Genomic DNA, 24,206 nt, shown 5'->3' on the forward strand with positions numbered 1-24,206 from the left:
CTCTCGATACCTTGTCTTGTTAATGTCTCCGCCAGTAGTCAACATCAACCTGTCTCTCTCGATACCTTGTCTTGTTAATGTCTCCGCCAGTAGTCAACATCAACCTGTCTCTCTCGATACCTTGTGTTGTTAATGTCTCCGCCAGTAGTCAACATCAACCTGTCTCTCTCGATACCTTGTGTTGTTAATGTCTCCGCCAGTAGTCAACATCAACCTGTCTCTCCCGATACCTTGTGTTGTTAATGTCTCCGCCAGTAGTCAACATCAACCTGTCTCTTTCGATACCTTGTGTTGTTAATGTCTCCGCCAGTAGTCAACATCAACCTGTCTCTCTCGATACCTTGTGTTGTTAATGTCTCCGCCAGTAGTCAACATCAACCTGTCTCTCTCGATACCTTGTGTTGTTAATGTCTCCATCAACGTGTCTCTCTCGATACCTTGTCTTGTTAATGACTCCGCCAGTAGTCGACATCAACCTGTCTGTCTCGGAACCTTGTGTTGTTAATGTCTCCGCCAGTAGTCAACATCAACCTGTCTCTCTCGATACCTTGTGTTGTTAATGTCTCCGCCAGTAGTCAACATCAACGTGTCTCTCTCGATACCTTGTCTTGTTAATGTCTCCATCAACCTGTCTCTCTCGATACCTTGTGTTGTTAATGTCTCCGCCAGTAGTCAACATCAACCTGTCTCTCTCGATACCTTGTGTTGTTAATGTCTCCGCCAGTAGTCAACATCAACCTGTCTCTCTCGATACCTTGTCTTGTTAATGTCTCCGCCAGTAGTCAACATCAACCTGTCTCTCTCGATACCTTGTCTTGTTAATGTCTAAGCCAGTAGTCATGTACATACAAAGCATAAAACCATAGTATGATTTGTGCTACATTTTTGATTAACTATACATTTGTATAAAAAGACGTCTTTTCACTTCAACACAATTCATAATTTTATTAAAACGTTATATATTGTAACCTGTAAACATCTGAATATATGATTGGTGGGGATTGTGTTTTAACCAAATATTTACATTATTTTGTTTATTTATGTAATAAGATCTTTTTAAAGAAAATAGAAATAAATTTACGTCACATATTCTACACTATGGAAATTCCCTTGGCTATTTATAGTCACAGCTATGACGGGAATTATTTGTTCCCAAAATAGCACAATCACTGATGATTATTATATCAGAATCAATTATCAGTAATTATCATCACGTGTAATCTTTGATATCATAATACCGAATGGAGAAAAAAACCCACTGACATCAGATTAGACTGATAAAGATAAAACAGTTTAATATACATTAATGATATACAGTGTATCTCTATGTATAAGCTATATGCATATATTTAAATCTATAAATCTATCACTTAGGAAAGTAGCAGGTTCTCTTTCCCAAACAATATTATATTTGAGAAAAACTGAATTTATAAAACATGTCCAGAGTGACTATGTGTAGAATCCCCGCAAAAGTGGTATATTGTTTCAGGTGCCCCACTACAAAATCTTTAAGAAATATATATCATTAATGCGACAAGACAACAAAATTTCGAACTCGGAAAAAATTACAGAAATCTTGATCTACATTCGATCTATAATATATTAAACAAAAATTCAGCAAAGAAGATGATCTGGCAAAATGTTAAAGTGTCAAACTTATTTTGGAAAAAACTATATACAGATTTTACATTATATTTTATATATATTTATTTTTTTGATAGTTAATGTTTTCATCAAGATTACCTTCGTCAAACTTGTAAAAAAAGCTTTATATTCAATTCAATTCAATTCATTTTATTGACTTTAAGCTTTACAGCTCATCAGTACATGTAACATATATACAATACAATAAATTGGCGGTCACAGCAATATAGCAGTGACGTAACAATACCTATAGAGAATGGACATCTGTGAAATTGTTTTTTTTTTTTTTTTTTAAGTTATATAAAGTTTTTCCTTAATTGTGTGGCATCATATACATATTTACACAACATTGTTAAATCTTTGAAGTTAGCTGTACTTTTTAATTGTATCATCTTAAATACTGATGGTTTTTTTCCAATAATACGTCTTAATGCATCTTGATCTTAAGGCTTGAAAGTTAGGACAAATGAAGAGGAAGTGATATTCATCTTCTATGTCACCAGAGTGGCAAACTTTACACAAACGTTCACTTCTTCCAATATTCTGATATCGACCAGTTGTACAGAGTATGTGCTGAGAGACGTAATCTACTAAAAGCAATTCTATAACGTTTTGTTATATATTTACTTAAATAATGTTGTAGTGATATATCATCTTCTATATGTCTATACAAATTACATTTTGAGGAATTCTCCAATATTGCAAACATATCTTGTCGTGCAGCGTCAAAAATTCTTTGCTTAATATATGGCAAGTCTACAGAAATATTTAAATTATTTTGATTTGTCCACATATCACCAAGACCGAGTGAAAAAAGTTTATCTTTTACAAAAGTTAACCAATTGAATATACTATTTCGCTTTGGCATATACATTAAGTATATGTATGTTTTATTTAGTAAGAAAATATAAAATAAAATATATGGAGAAGTTCTCCAACTTGGTGGTTAATTGTCATGGTAACCTGTTTTATATTCTAACAAAGTGTTTAAAAATACTCGAATTTCGTTTTTTTTGCGGGAATATGGATCATGGCAAACATTTCCATCTTTTTATTCTTACTCGAATATATTTAGATATGTTACGTTGTCTAAATATGATTTATTTAGGTATACACGTATTATGTCGTCGAAATAGGATTTATGTAGGTACCTACAGGAAAGTCCCTTGGCTTCTTTTGTATATTTATATTTAGGTATTACTGTACCTTTACCTATATACGTGTCACTTTATGAGTGTGTTCAAAAACAAATTTTCATGAATCGTTATTATAATGTCTTTAGTTTGTTTTTCTTTCCTTTTTTGATGTTTGTGTTTTTGTTTTTGTTGCTGTTGTTGTTTTGTTTGTTTTGTTATACCCCCGCAACGAAGTTGGGGGCCGGGGGGTAAACTGGAATCGGGTTGTCCGTCCGTCCGTCTGTCTGTAGACACATCTTGTCCGGACAACTCCTCCTGAACCGGTGGGCCGATTCCAATAGCACTTCACACAAACAGAGAGGACCATGTGAATACAGCTGTTAAAATTACAAAATTTTAGTTGCCATGGTTACAGTTCGCTATTCATAGTTTTTTTGTTTTTTGTTTATTTTTGTCCGGACAACTCATCTTAAAATTGTGAGCAGATTATAACAAAACTTCACGGGAATTTTAGGGAACATGTGCAGATGTGCATGCAGCTGTTTAAATTTCAAATTTTCGTTGCACTGGTAACTGGTCGCTATAGACAGGTTTTTATTATCCAGACGACTCTTCCAAAACCTGTGGACTGATTTCAACAAAACTTATGACTAAATTCTCTTTATTGTAAACAACACATATTCCAGCCATTCTGAATCTCAGAAATAGGGACATGCACTGGTTCTCTAACTTTAGCCTCTAAATAACAATTCCAGTATTGCGGATTGTGGGGATATTAGTCAGCCATCCTGGCGACAGTTCTAGTTTTTGTTCAAAATTTTTCAGCTAAATTCGTATACTAGATTATCTCCCCCTAGTTTGAAACTCGGAATCAGAATATCTTAGAGACCAAAATCGCAAAAGTAAATTTTGTTTGTAGAGGTCAGTCTTACATTGAATAAATGAAAGTTCTTCTGAAAACTACTCGCATGTTTTAATTTGCGGTATGTACTTTTATGTATTTTTATATATGGATATTTCATTTTATATTTGTTAAGATTTCTTTTTCCGTTCTTTGTATTTGCGTACATGTATATGAAAAGCCAACATTGTCCAGGGCAAATCCCCAGGTAATCATAACTGTTTTGTTTATACCTAAACAGGGTTTTAAAACTGTCATCAATACGGCTTGTAATTTCTGGTTCATTTAAACCTTCCTATTATTACAATTAGAACTTAGAAAGTGGCAAAATATTTACTGGATGCATTTATCATTTGAAAATTCATTAATAAACGGAATTTTTTAAGAAACAAAATATACCAACTGGTCCAGAGAGGCTCCCAAACCTAGAAAGTGACAAATAAAATGGTCATGAATGAATTTACTACAACTGTATATGAAAAAGTAAAGCGCCTTAGTAGGCACTACAATATATAATCATACTGTTCTTACTCTTATAGATAATTAACACAACAGATGTTTAGATATGATGATGTATTCCAACACGCCTACAATATGTATATATATATGTAGTGGAAACCACCAAGCCTAACTATAGACAAGCCTAAAAATAGACATAGTGATCTATATATAAACTCACAATTTGACTTGAACTTCAACACTTAAACACTACAGAGTTTGATGGAAGGTAAGTTGAATGCTATATAATATGTAACTTTTAATCTGCTCAATATTCGATACAAACCAAACATACTTTAAAAATATGCGTTACGTGTAATAATACCATCATTGATGAAATAATTTGATGCTATAAAACCATCATAAAAACAATGATAAAAACACATCTAAATCATTATGTTGCTGTATGTATGGATACCATAAATATCTTTTTCTCAAATTTTTTTCAAATGTTTAAAGTGAACTACAGAAAAAAACTGACATTAAAACAAAAATCTGATACTTCATAAATGTACTCAAAACAATAGAGAAAACTGACATTAAAACCAAAATCTGATACTTCATAAATGTACTCAAAACAATAGAGAAAACCGACATTAAAACAAAAATCTGGTACTTCATAAATGTACCCAAAAGACAAAAACAATGATAAAAATGACGATGTGTCTTTTGTAACAAAGTATTAGATAATAAATAATTAACAAACTATTGATTTGATTTGAACGTATCTTATTTTTTAGACACAATTGGATCGGGCACAAGTTTTTAACAACTTATAAAAGCCCTCTACATAAATATATACATGTATTACAAAGATTGTGATAGCAACATAGTATACTTAAAAACTATTGAAAAATACATAAACTTATTTATTCTCTGTATTATTCACTATCAGTGTGATTCAGAGTTTTGTTATTTTTTAAGGAAATATTTGATATTATCGTCTACTATCTGAAAGGCTGACGTGTTGTTCCTTGTCACGAGTTCTACCTCGTTATTGTTAGTCTATTTCTGGATTGATGTCCTATTTGTTCATATCTGGTTGTTGATAAGTTATATCGATAAGGAAATATGTAACTGTTTTGATATGAATAGTGTATGATGTCCCATGAATGAAAAGCACCTTTAATACAAAATATTCTGTGATATTTGAATGTTTTGGGCCCTTCTAAAGTGGCCTTTGATTGTTTTTCCCGTGACTTTTGAATGTTTCGGACCATTCTCCCGTGACCTTTGAATGTTTCATGTCGTTTTCCTGTGACCTTTGAATATTTCGGGTCCTTCTCCCGTGACTTTTGAATGTTTCATGTCGTTTTACTGTGACCTTTGAATATTTCGGGTCCTTCTCCCGTGACTTTTGAATGTTTCATGTCGTTTTCCTGTGACCTTTGAATATTTCGGGTCCTTCTCCCGTGACCTTTGAATGTTTCATGTCGTTTTCCTGTGACCTTTGAATGTTTCGGACCATTCTCCCGTGACCTTTGAATGTTTCATGTCGTTTTCCTGTGACCTTTGAATATTTCGGGTCCTTCTCCCGTGACTTTTGAATGTTTCATGTCGTTTTCCTGTGACCTTTGAATATTTCGGGTCCTTCTCCCGTGACTTTTGAATGTTTCATGTCGTTTTACTGTGACCTTTGAATATTTCGGGTCCTTCTCCCGTGACTTTTGAATGTTTCATGTCGTTCTCCTGTGACCTTTGAATATTTCGGGTCCTTCTCCCGTGACTTTTGAATGTTTCATGTCGTTCTCCTGTGACCTTTGAATATTTCGGGTCCTTCTCCCGTGACTTTTGAATGTTTCATGTCGTTCTCCTGTGACCTTTGAATATTTCGGGTCCTTCTCCCGTGACTTTTGAATGTTTCATGTCGTTCTCCTGTGACCTTTGAATATTTCGGGTCCTTCTCCCGTGACTTTTGAATGTTTCATGTCGTTTTCCTGTGACCTTTGAATATTTCGGGTCCTTCTCCCGTGACTTTTGAATGTTTCATGTCGTTTTCCTGTGACCTTTGAATATTTCGGACCCTTCTCCCTTGACTTTTGAATGTTTCATGCCATTCTCCTGTGACCTCCGATTGCTGCAGGCCCTTGTTCAGTTACACATTTACACATATTCATTATTACAAAAATATGTATGTTTTCATTGTATCACTAGTCCTTTTGAGGAGTACAACTACAATATTGTTCGTTACAAAAACAGCATCAATTCTGTGACTTCAATTTTTAATCTTTTGTTATACGCTCTTTTTGTTAATAAAATCTACAATGCAATATCCAAATTCGGGTCATTAAATTGAAGTGTGTGATTTTAACGTAAAAAAGCTCGCATGTCCATCTACTCCTGACAAATATACCAAGAGATTTTGTGATAGAATTGTGGAAGTTGTTGAAAATGAAGAACACCGCTGTATAGCGCGCCCCATAGAATATATTCTTAGAGGAATTGCTCCATAAAAGCATGGTTAACATAAAAGTGAAATCCAATCCCTATATAAATTACCGAAGGATGGCTAATTTTCTAGACACTGTCTCGGTAATGGTCAGTAGACTTTAACTTGTTGACGTCAATCCTGTCTTCTGATAGTCTACAACTTATATTGACTCTGGCTTTAAACAGAGTAGATAGACTAGTCCATTGTCACTAGAATATTCAAATTATCAATAAAATTGAGCTTTATGATTTTGGTCCTTAGAATATGTCAGATTCTAATTTTCAAACTAGGGGGAGATAATCTAGTATTAGAATTCAAATTGTCAATTCTTAACAGAAAAACAAACAAAAAAAACACTTAGGGTCTGGTTGCCAGTCTACTGAGGAGAGAGTGGGTTTGGGGAAAGTATTAAGGGCCATCTGCCTAATAACAGGCGCGTAACTGGAGGGATTTGAATGTGTAAGCATTGGGAGCGCCACAAGCGAGAAACATGGACTTCAAATTGTGTCATTTGGTCGCATTTGAATAAGCTGTGTGATGTCATTATATAAATAGCTAAGGTCTAAATGGACCATTCGTGTATATCTTACTGCTTTGATGAAATATGTGCGAAAGTATGGTTGGAATACGCAGGATTCAGTGTGAAATTGAAAAGCGGAAATTGTACTTTTTATGCTGTATTGTTAAATGCACACCTGGCAGTGTTCCGAAAGGAAAATTCATCCGTTGACTTTTCAAATATATAGATGGCCAAGAAACAAATCAAATGGGATTTATCCCCGACATCTTGTCAATTTTAATAAAGTATGGATTATTAGACTTTATTCAGTGTTATATTCGAAACGCAGATTTCCCATCAAAGATTCAATGGAAACTGTTTGTAAACGGAGCTATTGCTATATATGAGGATCGACTAGTGTCCGAGAGAATGAACGGAGACAATGATTTCATTCGATTTCGGTCTGTCCATTGTACTAATAGCAAACCGTATGACATGCTTAAAACATCTGGTATCGACAAAAGAACAGTGTTATATATATGCAAAATGCTCACGTGTGTTCCTGTGGAAAAATATGCTATATGTAAGCTGTGTAGAAAACCGTTCTATGACACTATAAGACATTTTGTTACAGACTGTACCAATACCTTTACGCTAAGAAATACATTTTAAACAAAAGTGGTTGATTATTATGGCGTGCAGCCTTATCTGATAATCTCTAACCTGTCAGAAGACCTCCTGCTTCAGACAATATTCAAAGGGAAAATCTCAGATTTTGAATTTGACAGTGATGTTTTACTGAAGAGTTTACCAAAGTCTGTGCGTACCTACTAAAGAAATCAGCTGAAATTTACTTCCGCGCCTAAGTGATGTGAAATAAGATATGTTACTCAGAATGAGTCAAATGGAACAGATCAGATGTGATTCTTAATCACGATGTGCAGTTAACGTTATAATTCAATGTAATTATGTCCATTTCAATTTAACTTCTTTTTCTTTTCTTCCTTTTGTACTCTCAAATTTTGAGGAATAAAGAATGATGATGTGAAGGTATTTTACTCCGAGTCAGTATTGAGAAAGTTCCCTGGACGGCAGCTCTGTTCTCATTGTCGTTCTTACATAACTTTGAGTCTTCTGACTCATCAGTATCATACACATACATTATTATACATTATATTATACATTATTATACATTATTAGTATACATTTTTATAAATTATTATACATGATTATACAATATTATAAATTATTATTATTATTCATTATTATACATTATTACACATTATCATACATTATCATACATTATTACACATTAGTATATATTATTATTATTATACATTATTATTCTACATTATTATACATTATTACATAACATAAATAATATCAAAAAATAATAAATACGTGTCAGAGATAATATACTCGGTGAGCGTTAATGATTTTTTTGGCATTTGCCGCTTAAATATACATGTACAGTGTACTAATATTTGGTATTTTTTTCTAATTCTTTTGTGTTTTGTCCGTTAAATAACAATCAATTTAAACTTGCTTGCAATAGTTACTTTTCAAAAATTTCTTATGTATATCAGAATAGCATGGACATTTTAGAATAAAATTATTTCTTTTAATTAAGTATCCTTTCCCTAATGGTTTTCTCAAATAAGCCTGCATACTTAATTGACATGTAAAACCCTTTGATGACGTTCTAATTTGTTCTAGGCAATCTTGTCTTTAAATAACTAAATGACTGCCTTAATTATGATGTGAGAGATATTGTCAATATTTTCTGTTTGCCATATATAGCCTAGGCCTATTCTATATCAAGTATGATTATAGCAGAGACTTATAGACAAATAGTGATCCGCAACTATCCAGCGAAATTAATAGATTAATAAAATAATGATTTTGTTACAATTTTCAAAATTGACATTTCAATTACGTGTATTATCATTTTGATAGAAAATTTACTAAAGCCCGATACCGACATATTGTTCCGGATGAGTCAATGTACGTGTATAGGTCAATGTACGTGTATATGTCAGTGTACGTGTTTTAATGCTTTAATACGTACACATACACATATATATAATAGTATTTAGGAAAATGGTGTACACGCTCGGTATTGTGTGCTTACATGGCAGCTACGCCTTGTAATGATACTGTTATTGATTTTATTCGTTCATAAATATCAGGGACTTGTATATCAAATATAAAAGTCTCTGGTAATATTTATAGAAAACATATTAGCCCCTTCTCTTACTATATAAAATTTGATATAGAAGAAGTAGTGGCTATTTTTTTTATTAATACTATTCAGGGCAGTCGTTAAGGGGGTGGGTCCATATGGTGTAAGTTTGTTATTGGGTACATGTACAGTATTCGTGTATCCGAGGGCGGGTACGAGAGGCGTCACTCTCCAGATCAGTGTCGAGGATATATCTAGATTTAAATAATACCCATGTATATATGATTACCTGTACCGCCCGTTATGTCTAAAGACTTAAACTCTGTCGACTGGTATCTATCGCACTGGCTACTGGGTCAGGTCTTTCTGCACAATCTAGTTCTGTTTCATAATCTTTTAAACGGGTTTTGGGTTGTTGTTTTTTTGTGTGAGAATTTTCCTGAATTTTAGATAGGCCGATTTTAACAAAAGTTTGTACGCTGAAAGATACAGTGTATTGGTTTCAAGTTCATTTTCAAAATAAATCCATTTATTTCCGTTGCCACGTATTCATGAAAATTCAAAAGGTTATTTACTACATGAATTTTCGCACGTCATTTTGAAATTTTGATAAGTTTATTAATGGTGACGGTGCACGGGTAATTTAATTGTGTTGCTAATTTTAATTTCTTCTAATATACGAGATATTCAGCATCGGTATGTTGCACGAGGAATTTCTTATATCAACAAAATAAAACCATGAATGAAGTCTGGGCGAGTGATTGAAAAAAAGTTGAAAATACAAAGAAATCAATAAGTATAGTAAAACTAAATTTTGCGGTAAGAGTTTTTACCCGAAAGTGTACTTGTGTTGCAGGAAGTCAAGTTTATATTTATGTTAGATGATTATTTATTTATTTATTTTCATATAATGCTTCGCGGAGCACAGGCGTCTGCGTCTGGTTAATGGTTAAGATATAATAATATTGCTACTAATATACTATATTAACAAAATAGTAGTAGCAATATTATTATAGCTTAACCATTAACCGGACGCAGACGCCTGTGCGCGGAGTAGCAAGTCACGTGCTATATAAGTAAAGTGACGTAATATGGTGGCCTAGGTGTTTTGAACAAGTAAGTATAATATTGGATATTTTTTATGTTACTAGTTTTACATGTATTGTTTCATTTTCGTTAATTGTTTAGTTCATAGTATTTCACATTAAGAATTTTAGTGTGTTATTTGGAAGACATTACTAACCAATATGTTGCCTGATATTATTGAGCCTACTTCACTCTGTGGGATATGCATTAAATACATCTGTTATAGTTTCACTCTAAAATGACAGCCAGCCTTACGTTTATGAGTTGTCACCAGACCAGCATTGTTTAATTAACAGAATAAAAAAATGTTATACCGCGTCACAACTTCGTAATAAGCCTAACTGGCATATATGAAAAACGACAAAGAGAAAGGAAAGGATTTGGATTCCTGAAGACTGAGTTTGGGGGGTGATTCTGGTCGATATAGAGTCCGATGATAATTGTTTATAGATTTTACCATTGTTTATAACTTTTACCATTGTTTATAACTTTTATCATTGATATCATTGTTTATAATGATAATAAAATCATGTCAACACAGTAGGAATAAGTACAGTGTTTTATCTTACATACGAGTCGATACACTCTGCCCAAATGAAATCCGAATAGACATTTCACAACTTTATACAATAAATGGCATCACATTTATATTTAGTCGGAACTTGGCCTCTTCATTTATAATTGTATTATAATATTATATCGTACTGAGTGTAAACTTGACGGAACCTCGGGCGACCCCCTCCGTAACTAGTTACTCCCGGAGCTCAGCTTGTTGGAACTAGCCTCGGCTAGTACAATCTACTGCACAGTGATATTCCTGGAAATCCCCTTTGCTATAAATATACCGTGATGGTTAAATATAAATTGAACGTCATTGGGTAATATATATAAACACTCAGTACAAGAGGACATAGCCTTATATGATAGTATTTTCCGAGAAACAAGGTAAGGTTTATATATTACGTGTCTTTATTTTCTCTTTAACTGTAACTGTCTAAATCACAAATAGGACTTAGCGCTGAAATATTATATCGAATCTACTCGATACACGTGTCACGGTTATATCTTTATATAGTAGGATTTTTAGCAGTTAGCAGTAAGAATTTTACCAAATAGGCCTATAATATATTTTCCATGAAGCACAAATTGACCATATATGATATATTTTCCATGAGGCTTATACCCTCCAACATTTTATTCTTTTATAACATATGAAGCTAGACAATGTAGACCATCTAATTTGTTTATTTTTATTTTTCCCTTCTATTACTTTTACTGTTTCAGCCTTTTGTTTTGTTTTTGTTTTTACTTTGATTAGAGCCTTGTAGTCCATACAACAATTCTGCAACAATTTTATTGTTAATTTTGACGTCGTTATACATAGCTTTTTAGTTCAAAAATAGCTTCTAGGTTGCTGGGAAATATCGATTTCGTTATGAAGCTGACAACGATGTAACCAGAATTTGTCAGCTTAATAAAAAGGATTGGCCTGGCTTTGGTAACATGTGTAACTGGAGAGGAAAATGCAACGACCAGATCGGGACTGGCGAACCCAGGACTTCCGAACTCTAGACGGACCCTGTACCTGTCAACCGGCGCTCAGTCCAGTCCAGTTCAGTTATACCCCCCATTATAGTTGGGCGCCAAATCAGATCAAACTGAGACTCGAACCCGGACCGGGACTCTAGGAGGTTTTGGATATATGGACAGAAGCCCTGGATAAAGGACAGGTTGTAGATTGTATTTACATGGATTACCAGAAGGCATTCGATACAGTTCCACACAATAGACTCCTCAATAAACTAAATTCATACAACTTCTCCAACCAAATAATCTCTTGGATAGCAAAATTCTTAAAAGGTAGACAACAAAAAGTAACTGTGAATGGTGCAGACTCTGACTGGACTGAAGTCACATCAGGAATTCCTCAAGGCTCAGTGCTAGGACCATTAATGTTTGTCATCTTTGTAAATGACCTCCCTGAAACAGTTCAATCGGATATGTACCTTTTTGCAGACGACACCAAAGTATTCAAAATAATAAAAAGCGAGCACGACAGTGCAGAGCTTCAAAAGGATCTGGACACAATGTGTAAGTGGAGAGATACATGGCTACTTAAGATGCACCCAGACAAATGCAAACAGATGAGAATAGGCAAGGGAAAAGGAAAAGGACATGATGAACCCGAACCGGACTACCATCTCAACGGGAAATACCTGCAGAAAACCAAACAAGAGAAGGAAATAGGAGTAATCATCGACTCCGAGCTTTCGTTTGACGAACATATATCTGAAAAAGTTAAGAAAGCGAACTCTATGTTTGCACTCATCAGAAGGACTTTCCAGTTTATGGACACCAGGTCTTTTATTCCATTATATAAATGTCTGGTAAGATCCCAACTGGACTACGCTAGTCCTGTGTGGGCACCTCACTTAAACATTAACAAAATAGAAGGGGTTCAAAGAAGAGCAACCAAGTGTCTCCCGGGAATGAAGGAATTGACCTACAGCGAGAGGCTGGAAAAACTCAAACTACCAACTTTGGCATTCAGAAGAATTAGAGGACATATGATAGAACTGTACAATGATAAAGAATGTTTTAATGGTATCATTTTATGGAAGGATGCTGCTGAACGCAACAGTACCAGAGGACATACCAAAAAAATATTCCCTAGACTATCCACAAATACGCTAAGAAAAAACTACTTCTCAAACAGAACAGTGTCAATCTGGAATGAATTGCCAGAATAGGTTATAAAAACAAGCTAGACGATCACTGGAAAAACCAAGAACTTTTCTTTAATTACAAAGCATCAATTAAATCATAAACAATGTACAGTAGACCGGACAGAAGTAATATATCAATCTCATGTATTATTTGAGTCTGGTATAGAGGACTTCAAAAGTCCTGAACCAGAAATAAACTTATCTTATCTTATCTTATCTAGACGGACGCTCTAATCACTGATACGGAAACTAAATCAGACAGAAGACTTTGGTTTGGTTTATTTTGTTTAACGTCCTATTAACAGCTAAGGTCATTAGGCATCAAGTTACAGCCAAAAAATTTATGGAAATAATTATATTTCGTGAAATGGAAAGTAAAAACAGGGATCCGAGGGATTAAATGGTGAACAATAACAAATAAACGTCAGCCACAAAGCCAGACGTTTTATCTAAATTCTTTGATTGTGTGTTTACACAGGAGTCCCAAAGAGAAATTCCATAATATACCAATAAGCAAACTTATGGAGTAATTAGTCTGTAATCCACAAATAATCGAAAAATGGTTGTCAAAATAACAAGTCCGAATGACCAGACAAGATGTACCTAAGGCAAAGAGTTTTCAAAGGGCTACGACTATGATGAACAGAAGTCGTAAGCAGACATCTTCAATAAATCCGTATAAGGAGAAAGTTACCCAAGACAGGGAAGGAGGCAAATATAACGGTCGTATCCGGATATCACAGACTAGCTGCGAGTTTTAACGAGTGTTATTGGGAAAAAACTACAAAAGATGTTTGGGGACAGTTCTATTGACAAAAATGATTTATTGAGTTCTGAACAGTTTGGTTTCATTCCTGGCTTGTCAACTCAACAACAACTATACTAGTACTCAACAGTTCTCGATGGACAGATGTTATAGACAGTGATGCATGACCAATGGATATAATTTATTTTGATTTTTACGGCATCTGACAAGGTGCCACATCAGCGTTTACCAATTAAACTGACATGGTATGGAATACATGTACAGGTTATAAACTGGACCATTGGTTTGGTTTGTTTTTGTTTAACGTCCTATTAACAGCCAGAGTCATTATAAACTGGACCAAAGACTTCCTTGGGTGCTAACGAGTGGACGGGAATTCATCGAAAAAGCACCCTGTGGTTAGTGGTATCACTCGAGGGAATTGTATCTTCTTCGCAATTATATATGCGGATGATGCAAAAATATACCGACATTTTAGCAGTTCTGAGGGATTTGGATTTGGTCAAACAAGTGAATATTGAACTTTCTCTGTTAACCCTTTTTCTCTACCTGACCATTTTGGGCTTCAAATGTACTACTATACTGCCTTCGTCTTATTAATATGCAGAATTGATATGTCAGACCAGAGACCTATATACTAAATAATATAGGGCTCTGGTCAGACCGATAAAGCTATTGCTGCTAACGTTATTTTGGTATTAAAATTATGTCTAATGAATAATTCACGAACACGTTATGTGATCCTCAACTGACATACAACTTTCCGGATATTATAGTCCGGTCAATGTCCGCCTTTCGTGATCGTTTTCAAGCATTCGAGAGACCAGAATTTTTTCAAAGGAAATTTATATCAACCGCCATTTTCTTGCATGGGAAATGGATTCTGATAAAGGTCCGGTCTAGATGAAAATGATTCTGCATATTAAGCCAGATTAAAGCAGTATATACCACAATTGTGGATATTTGTTTAGCTTCACTGGTAAGTTTCAATAAAACGTAAATAGAAATAATCTTATTTGAAACTGTAGGAAGAACCGCCACAAGTTCCGTTCCGATTTCAGGGCGAATTTGTTCTCCTAAAACCAGTTTTAGTTTCGAACCGGTTCTGTAAACTTTCCATTTGTTGAGTAAACCAGTTTCAAACCACATTTAAACTGAAACCGGTTCATTCATTTGTTTCTGATAAACCTAAAAAAGTTTATTAAACCATCCAAACCACCACCGGTTGTGGTTTGGAAGGTTTCGTTTCTGAAAACAAGATGGCGAATGTTGTCAACACACATGCAGAATGTGCTCTTGAAGTGCGCTACGTGCTCCAAACCTGCCAGTTATGGCTTGTAGTGTCATTTGACTGGACAAATAAAATATAAATTATAAATATTAATAATTGTTTTCCCATTGGTATGACAGTGTTCCCTTGTGTTTGAAAGAAAGTCTGCTAGAATTGCATGCGTTTCCCTGTCATTGCATTGAATTGTGGAAGTATGTCTTCAACATAATTTGGGATTCGGGGGATTTGTGTGCGTTCAGGAGGTATTAACGTTTCAAATACTGCTCTGAAGCTTTTTCTCCCAAAGACACCATATTGAAAACTAGAATTTCGCATTTGTTTCTCAAGAGCAAACCAGTTTTAGTTTACAAACCGTTTTGAAAACCAGGTTTAAACCATAAACCCAAACCTAAACCAGTTTATTTGCAACAAATTTGCCCTTAGTTTCAGATTTTGTATTGGGTTTTACACGCTGTGTTGTACCAGCAGGTATTGCTTAGTTAACAATGTATAACTACTAATTGATTTGTCTATGAAAATACAATGTACGAATTTGTTGTTGTCGGAGAAGAATGCGGATAAACTTCCTGAAACATAACGTATAAAAGTGGGTTGGGAATTCCCTCGCAATGTCGAGACAGTCTCGATTTTGCGAGACATTGTGGTTGTATTTTACGATTGAGTGCGCCCTATTTTCCTCCTATTTTAGTCGTTTTTTTCACAGATCTGGCGCATTCGTTTTTTGGAAATTGTAAAATTCAAGAAATTCGTCAAAATCGTTGATGATAATTTAAGCAATGACACCAAATACAAATATAGTAATATAATGTAATTAACAATGTATTATAGCAAATTTATTTTTCTTTCAGTGCAAAAAAGGTCAGTAAATTTTAAAATAGTCGCAACTTGTGCTAAGACTTCGTATCAAGATGTTTGGTGCCAAACCAATACCGTTTGGTTTTCCAGCAAATAGTAAGTACAAACCAAGGGTGTTGTAAAATTCTTATCTGTGTTAATTTTATTCAAGCTAGTTTAGAACTATAAGTTGGCATGGATGAGCTTAAGTATAAGCAGGCATCAATAATAATAAGTTTTAATCATTGGGAAAAGAGTTTTGTTTTAGAGATATCCAGTCTGTAACAGAAATGATGGATGGGGACAAAAAAATCAGACACTTATAATTGTACTAGTTGTCAATTAGTAACTATCTATTGTTGTTACTAAGCTGATGGTTGTGTGGAGTCTAAGGTAACAATTTATGTGGTGGTCTCAGCCCCAGGATTTTTTTTTCTAGTGGGAGTCTCAAATGCCCCTGTGCCACTCATAGATGAATATGATTCTGGTCTAATCATTTAATTGTTTCACTTCATAACTTTATTTTCATAGATTTAGATTTTTCAGTGGATCAATACTCTATATATATGTTTTAAGTATGTTGTTCAAACTTAATCTGTCATGAAAATGTGCAATGCACAAGTAGTCTAAGATGTCAAATGAATATGTATATGTGTAGTGTTGGTTGTTTATGTCATATGTTCTAAATGATATTAATTTTCTGTTAACAGCTAACGTTGGGACGGCTACACCCTTTGGAGGTGGTATGTACTAATATTTCTTCATATTTCAAAAATTGAGAGCTCAAACAATATTCCTTTTCAATTCATACAGATTTTAAGGGTGAGATAGGATAAGGCTTTTAAAATTGTAATGATTAACAAGATTTCTACGTTTAAAATTTATAAAGTAACAATGCTTACTATACAGGTGTGTGGAAAGTCTGAGCATTAAACTCAGAATTTTCAATTTCTGGAAGGATTTGTCTCTGAATTTAGTTTAGTTTTGTTTCCCCCCCCCCTTGTTTGTTTGTTTATTGTTGTTGTTTTTTTTTTGTTTTTTGTTTTTGTTTTTTGTTAAGTATAATTATATATAAGAGTTACTTTCTGTTTAGTTTTCTGTAGTTCCTTTTCCTGTCTGACTTTATTATGGTTTTTATTGCATGTCTGTTAATTTGTCTGGTTGGTTCTATTTGTTGAATGGTTTATGCTACTAAAGGCAATAACAGCTTTGGTGCAAAACCTGCAGGAACTACAGCCTTTGGTACTCCCAATACTGGTGTATTCGGGGCACAACCCACAGCTGCCCCAGCAGGGGGACTGTTCGGCCAGACTAGCACCAGCACTGGAGGACTGTTTGGGAGTCAGCCAGCAACAGGAACCTTTGGACAATCTCAGTCTGGAGGATTCAGTAAGTCTGGAGGTTTAAAAATGACTCCTTGATTGTTTCTATTTTAAAAGTGGTAGATAATAACTTTTAGTTCCAACAAATTCTGAAGACCCCATGACATTTAAAAAGAATATGACAAGTATAAACTTATGAAAGTTTTCTTATGAAACAGACTTACAATTTAAAGTTTTCCTATGAACACAATCATTTATTAATAGTTTTCAATGGTTTCTTGAAATATTTGATGTTCATATATATATATCAAATAATGCATGTTTATTACCAGCATTCGGAAGTACACCTGCAGCAGGCACTACCAGTGGGGGAGGTCTATTTGGACAACAGCCACAGCAAAATACAGGAAGTGGACTCTTCTCAACCCCAGCTACCGCCAATGCATTTGGATCCAAGACCCCAGGATTTGGAGGTAGCTACAAAAATGCACATTTTATTATCTAAAGCTTTGCAACAAACTTTCACTTTACTTCTATAATGAAACAAAGACAGATGATTGAAGTAGTAAAGGACTCATGTATATTACCAGGTAAAGAAAGATAACAGAAAATGTTCAGGATAGATACATAGAAAATAACCCAAGTTGTAAAGGACCCATAGATATTACCAAGTAAAGAAAGATTACAGAAAATGTTCAGGATAGATAGAAAATAAGCCATGTTGAATTATCTGTTTGTTTCATACTAGGGTTTGGTGCTACCAGTACCCCAGGGACAGGGACCAGTCTGTTTGGTCAACAACCCAGCAACACATCTTTGTTTGGACAGACAGCTGGAAGCAGTGGTAAGTACCCCTATTGTAAAATTGAAAAAATTAATCAAGTAGCGACCTATTCTCATTGCACTGGCAGGTCTATACTTGGCTTTGACTTAATGAAAATTCCCACCTGGAACCATAACTTAAGATTTTTCCAGAATTTCTATCCGATCGATTTAAATGCATGTAGATTAATGTTTATAACTGGTTTGAAATTTACCTAGGATTTGGTCAGCAACAGCAGCCGAATTCTCAAGTTGGTACAAATCTCAAGTTTAGTGCCCCAGTCAGCCAGGACACCATGGTGAAGAATGGAGTGAGCACGCACATCAGCACGCGTCACCAGTGTATTACTGCTATGAAGGAGTACCAGAACAAAAGTTTAGAGGTAGGAGCATTGAGAAGTTTAACAACAATGGGGTAATATCGATGGAACTGAAATTTAACAGAAAACCACAAATGGATGCCGGGTCAGTAAAACCAGGGGCCATTCTGATTCTTTTGACTGTTAGATTAACATTATAACTAGGGGTCATTCTTTTGACTGTTAGATTAACATTATAACTAGAGGTCATTCTTTTGACTGTTAGATTAACATTATAACCAGGGGTCATTCTTTTGACTGTTAGATTAACATTATAACTAAGGGGTCATTCTTTTGACTGTTAGATTAACATTATAACTAAGGGGTCATTCTTTTGACTGTTAGATTAACATTATAACTAGGGGTCATTCTTTTGACTGTTAGATTAACATTATAACCAGGGGTCATTCTTTTGACTGTTAGATTAACATTATAACCAGGGGTCATTCTTTTGACTGTTAGATTAACATTATAACTAGAGGTCATTCTTTTGACTGTTAGATTAACATTATAACCAGGGGTCATTCTTTTGACTGTTAGATTAACATTATAACCAGGGGTCATTCTTTTGACTGTTAGATTAACATTATAACTAGAGGTCATTCTTTTGACTGTTAGATTAACATTATAACCAGGGGTCATTCTTTTGACTGTTAGATTAACTTGTTACAAATTTACCTATATCAAGTAAGTGTGATTATCTTCAAATAGCATTTTCCAGATTAACATTATTTCATATACAGTCATATATTTGCTTAATATTGTCCCGGCCCAAATAAACTAAATAATGAATTACCTTCACAGGAACTAAGGGTTGAGGACTACTTGGCTGGAAGGAAAGGTAAACAACAGGCTGCTTTTTTTGGAGCCACCCCTGCCAGTTCTAGTGGTGGCTTCAGTTTTAACAAACCACAGGCAACAGGATTTGCAGCTTCAGCAGCACGTAAGTAACTTAATGAGTTTTATATCAATGTTACATCCCATGAGTTTTTGTCTTAATATCAATGTTACATACCATATAGTTACTTTACTGAACCAGTGCGACAAAAATGTTTTTTTTATTGTTTTAATTACTGGGGTATTATATGCCGATGTGGCGCAGCGGTATAAGCTGTATTTCTGGCTAGGCGATTGGGTGTCGGAGATTGTAGTTCGAGGCCCGGTCAGGGCACGAGTTATAAAGTTGTCTTCCTTCGTCAATTGTGTTACTATGTTATATATATATATATTGATTGAACTACTTACGATGCTAAGGAAGAAAAACAACAAAAAGGAGATTAACCCATCTGGGATCCCTACGGCTTAAGATCGTTAATTCAAAACCAAGTTTCAAATAATAGTTAAATGTTTTAGATAAAGTGACTAATATGTTTGTCCTCTTGCAGCTTTTGGAACCACTCCAGCAACACAGTCTTCCCTGTTTAGTCAGCCACAGAATCCGACGGCTACAGCCAGCCCCTTTGGCCAGAACAAGTCTTTATTTGGTGCAGCAGCTGGGACAGCCACCAGTACTACTGGATTTGGTGCTGGATTCGGGAATACGGGAACATCCCTCTTTGGAAGCAACCAGCCTAAGGTATATATTCTATGTACAAATAATTGTATAATGGGTATAAAGTGTTTGCTGCTTTGAAAAAATAAACACAATTATTATTTATTATTATTTTTGGTGGACCATCTGCCTGCTGTTTCACCTATTCTTAAAACAGTGATAACAAACTCCCCGATAGTCATACATAGATTTTATTCTGACAATTCTAGTCACTTTACTCATTAAGTCTTAAAGTAGTATAGAAATCTGTATTAATAGATGTTTAAAAAAAATTAACAGCCAGGTGGATTTGGAGCATCTGCTGTGACCTCAACCCAGCCCTCCTTGTTTGGGAACACGTCCTTTGGTGCACAGACCTCTGGAAGCTTTGGAGCCACAGGTGGATTTGGGGCCCCAGCTACTGGGGTAGGTATCATCATATAAACATATCTTAACAGGGTAAATGGTGATATCAGTCTACCTTTCCTGGTTATTTTAACTGTTAAGTTGTAAAACATCAATGCAGTGTCAGAAAATAAGTCATTATTTGATAGATTAATTTGATATTTTCACTACTCGTCTTTTTAAAATTATTTGATGAAAGGTTTTCTAGTTGATTTATCAACATCTAACTTTGAAACATATTTATTTCTGGTTGTTAGGGAGGTTTATTTGGTGCCAAACCTAAGCCTCTGTTTGGTGCAGCTGCTACATCAGCCCCGACTGGATTTGGTGTTGCTCAATCCTCTAATCTCTTTGCTAAGCCAGCGAACAATACAGGGACTGGCCTGTTTGGAAACACAACCACATCTACATTCGGAGGTAAGAGGAGTTAACATGACAAGCACTTAAAGTATATGTCATAAACACTTCATCACATAGAATAAATTGTTCTAGATACATCACATAGAATAAATTGTTCTAGATATGATTTTGTGTGGTATAATTTTTATTGCCCAAATCTAGATATAGTATACCTTTAAATCTGTCTGAGTCTGACCACATTGTTTATGGATTATTTAGGGTTATAGGGATAGCACATTGTGGAAATACTACATCTGTATTTGTCCTATTAAAGATAGCTGTGGTAATTTTCAGAAGAAATAATAACATTTAAAGATGTTCTAGAATGTTAGCCTGCCTACTACCAGATACTCTTTTGATCTATTTGTGATCTATTTTTATAGCTCAAACTTCAGTAGCAAACATAAAACATATCTATATTCATAGTTTAACATTTTCTGGTTTAAGTCCTTTTTATGACATGATATTTTGTATTCAATCATAGAACACATTTTTTAAAATTTTCTCCTGATAACTGATTTTATTTTTCAAATCCTCATATTCACTTTTGCCAAAATATTTGATACAAATTTTAAAGGGTTTCATTTTTTTTTCTCTTTCAAAACCCCTACCAGCTAGCACTGGTTTTGGAGGGTTTGGTAATGCTACATTTGGTAGGTATCACCACCGTTTTAAATCCATTTAAAGGCCTCTCTGTGGATAATCAATTGTCTTCACAAATAATGACAATTCTGTAATGGTGGTGATGATCTGGACAGTATGTTTTTCAAAGATTTCGGCTCTATGAACATTGCTTAGAACATGTACTTTATGATAATTGGGAACTTTTCATTTTAAAAGATGTCACAATATTTTGGTTATGGTAATCGGACTGTTCTTACTTATCGAGATAAGACAAGGCTTTATCACAGAGATCCATCGAGATAAGACAATGCTTTATCACAGAGATCCATCGAGATAAGACAATACTTTATCACAGAGATCCATCGAGATAAGACAATACTTTATCACAGAGATCCATCGAGATAAGACAATACTTTATCACAGAGATCCCTTGTCCTGTGTGTATAGACTTTTATGTGTAGCTGACTATGCCTGTTCTACAGAAACAACTATTCACCACACGGGGATGTTACAGTAGTTCCTAAGATCTCTGAATCTCTTCTGTGAATTTGCTTCTACGTGTTGACATAAGGCAATGCTTTACCACAGACATCCCTTGTCCTGTGTGTATAGGCTTTCTACGTAGTTAACTATGCCTGTTCTACAGAAACAACTATTCACTACACAGGGATGTTACAGTAGTTCTCTAAGATCTCTGAATCTGCTTCTCAAACCCAATTCTGCTATTTTAACATTACTTCATTGGTGTGCCATACTATTAAAATATCATTTACACTTCGTTTCAAAATCTAATGTAGAGAAACTGTCAAAACTAAATTCATGTTTTTTGGGGATATATTGAGCACATTGTTATGATCTTTTTATTGATATGTATTCTGGATAAATAAGTGACTGGGTAATTTGACCTTGTATGTATGATGGGAGTGGGTAATTCGACCTTGTATGTATGATGGGAGTGGGTAATTCGACCTTGTATGTATGATGGGAGTGAGTAATTCGACCTTGTATGTATGATGGGAGTGGGTAATTCGACCTTGTATGTATGATGGGAGTGGGTAATTCGACCTTGTATGTATGATGGGAGTGGGTAATTCGACCTTGTATGTATGATGGGAGTGGGTAATTTGACCTTGTATGTATGATGGGAGTGGGTAATTCGACCTTGTATGTATGATGGGAGTGGGTAATTCGACCTTGTATGTATGATGGGAGTGGGTAATTCGACCTTGTATGTATGATGGGAGTTTCTGTTTCACAGTAGTACTTGTTGTGGCCTATATTTGTAGGTTATACTGATTTGTGAGGATCAGGTGTGGAAATGACATTAATCAGTGACTTACGATATAATGTTGGTGGCTAGCTGTGTAGTTGATGTGGCTTAGTCTGACAGTAGTTGGTGGTGATGTAAACCGGGGCATGCATGCAATGTTGTATAAGTGATACATTACCACATGTAATCCCTCGAACCACAAATACATTTGATGATTCACGTGTTTCCAGTAAAAACAGATGCGAATTATATTTAGTTTTAAGGTAGAACTAACCAAGAACTGTTCCATATATTACTCGCTCTTAGTAGACAAACGTTTTACACTCTCTAGAATGAGTTTTGATTCCTGATTCGAAAGAACATTTCATTTAGATTCCAAGAGAAAACTGATATGACATCTAAAATGACTAAAAGGTCAAAGGTCAAATGAAAAGCATGTATGAGTATATCAATACATATTGAGGAAAAACAGGGATGCATGTACTTTTATCAATTTATGGAGACTTTTTGTATAAGTTTATTCACAGGCGCCTGCTTCTGGTTAGTATTAATAGAAAAAAATATTAGACCCTACTCCTACTGTATCAACAACATGTAACACTCGGAGATCTACGACACATCGACGGGAACAGATGTAGTGTGTATATTTTAGAGTGATATGCAGGGGGCAATCTGATTGGTTGACAACTCTATAAACAATACTAACTATAATTGTCGACCAATCAAGTGTACTTCCGTTCCACAGTCGATTTATCGTAGATCTTCAAGTGTTGATATAGTATGAGTAGGGCCTATTAATTTTTTCTATCAATACTAACCAGAAGCAGACGCCTGTGGTTTATTAAAGTCAATATGACATGTTATATATAGTTAGTGCTAATTTATAAACTTAACAGAGAAGCTATGTTATATATAGTTAGTGCTAATTTATAAACTTAATAGAGAAGCTATGTTATATATAGTTAGTGCTAATTTATAAACTTAATAGAGAAGCTATGTTATATATAGTTAGTGCTAATTTATAAACTTAATGCATAACTTGTGGAATGACTTATTTATGTAATATTTATTTGTTATTGAGTTGCTTTTTGTTATATGTCAATGTACATTAATTCAGTTTTTTCTACTAGGAAAGCAGTACTTGTATTTAATGCTATTATTTAAACTTTGAAGGCAATACTGGAAACAGTCTGTTCGGGAGCAAGCCTTTAGGATTTGGTGCCACCAGCACCCCAAGTCTGGCACTCAACAGCAATACATTCAATAACACACTCAGCAAGCCTGCATTCGGAGGCTTTGGTAATACCACTGCACCGGCCTTCCCAGGTAATGCATTCTTAATTAGGTGTTTAAAAAGACTACCATGAATTCATTTTATTGTGGTAAAACCATTAGATGAGTTTTATATTCCATTTCCCATGGTATACATGATTTTCAATTAAAGAAATTTGGTGTACTTCTGAACATGAATTCAAACATC

The 24,206-nt window shown here is 34.7% G+C and overlaps 1 protein-coding gene across 1 annotated transcript in view; it reads left to right on the forward strand.

Moving 5' to 3' along the window:
• Window positions 1-14,716: 14,716 nt before the first annotated feature.
• LOC117329979 (nuclear pore complex protein Nup98-Nup96-like) overlaps window positions 14,717-24,206 on the forward strand; it is a 57,062-nt gene continuing 47,572 nt past the window's right edge. The window contains exons 1-13 of the mRNA XM_033888211.1: window positions 14,717-14,848; window positions 16,009-16,111; window positions 16,705-16,737; window positions 17,192-17,383; window positions 17,649-17,789; window positions 18,065-18,160; window positions 18,358-18,521; window positions 19,302-19,440; window positions 19,883-20,073; window positions 20,329-20,454; window positions 20,691-20,850; window positions 21,447-21,485; window positions 23,900-24,052. Of these exons, the coding sequence (XP_033744102.1) occupies window positions 16,069-16,111; window positions 16,705-16,737; window positions 17,192-17,383; window positions 17,649-17,789; window positions 18,065-18,160; window positions 18,358-18,521; window positions 19,302-19,440; window positions 19,883-20,073; window positions 20,329-20,454; window positions 20,691-20,850; window positions 21,447-21,485; window positions 23,900-24,052 (1,477 nt within the window). The 5' untranslated portion in view covers window positions 14,717-14,848; window positions 16,009-16,068. The remainder of the gene's footprint in view (window positions 14,849-16,008; window positions 16,112-16,704; window positions 16,738-17,191; window positions 17,384-17,648; window positions 17,790-18,064; window positions 18,161-18,357; window positions 18,522-19,301; window positions 19,441-19,882; window positions 20,074-20,328; window positions 20,455-20,690; window positions 20,851-21,446; window positions 21,486-23,899; window positions 24,053-24,206) is intronic.

Source organism: Pecten maximus, chromosome 6, assembly GCF_902652985.1.
Source record: "Pecten maximus chromosome 6, xPecMax1.1, whole genome shotgun sequence".
Classification (NCBI taxonomy): Eukaryota; Metazoa; Mollusca; class Bivalvia; order Pectinida; family Pectinidae; genus Pecten; species Pecten maximus.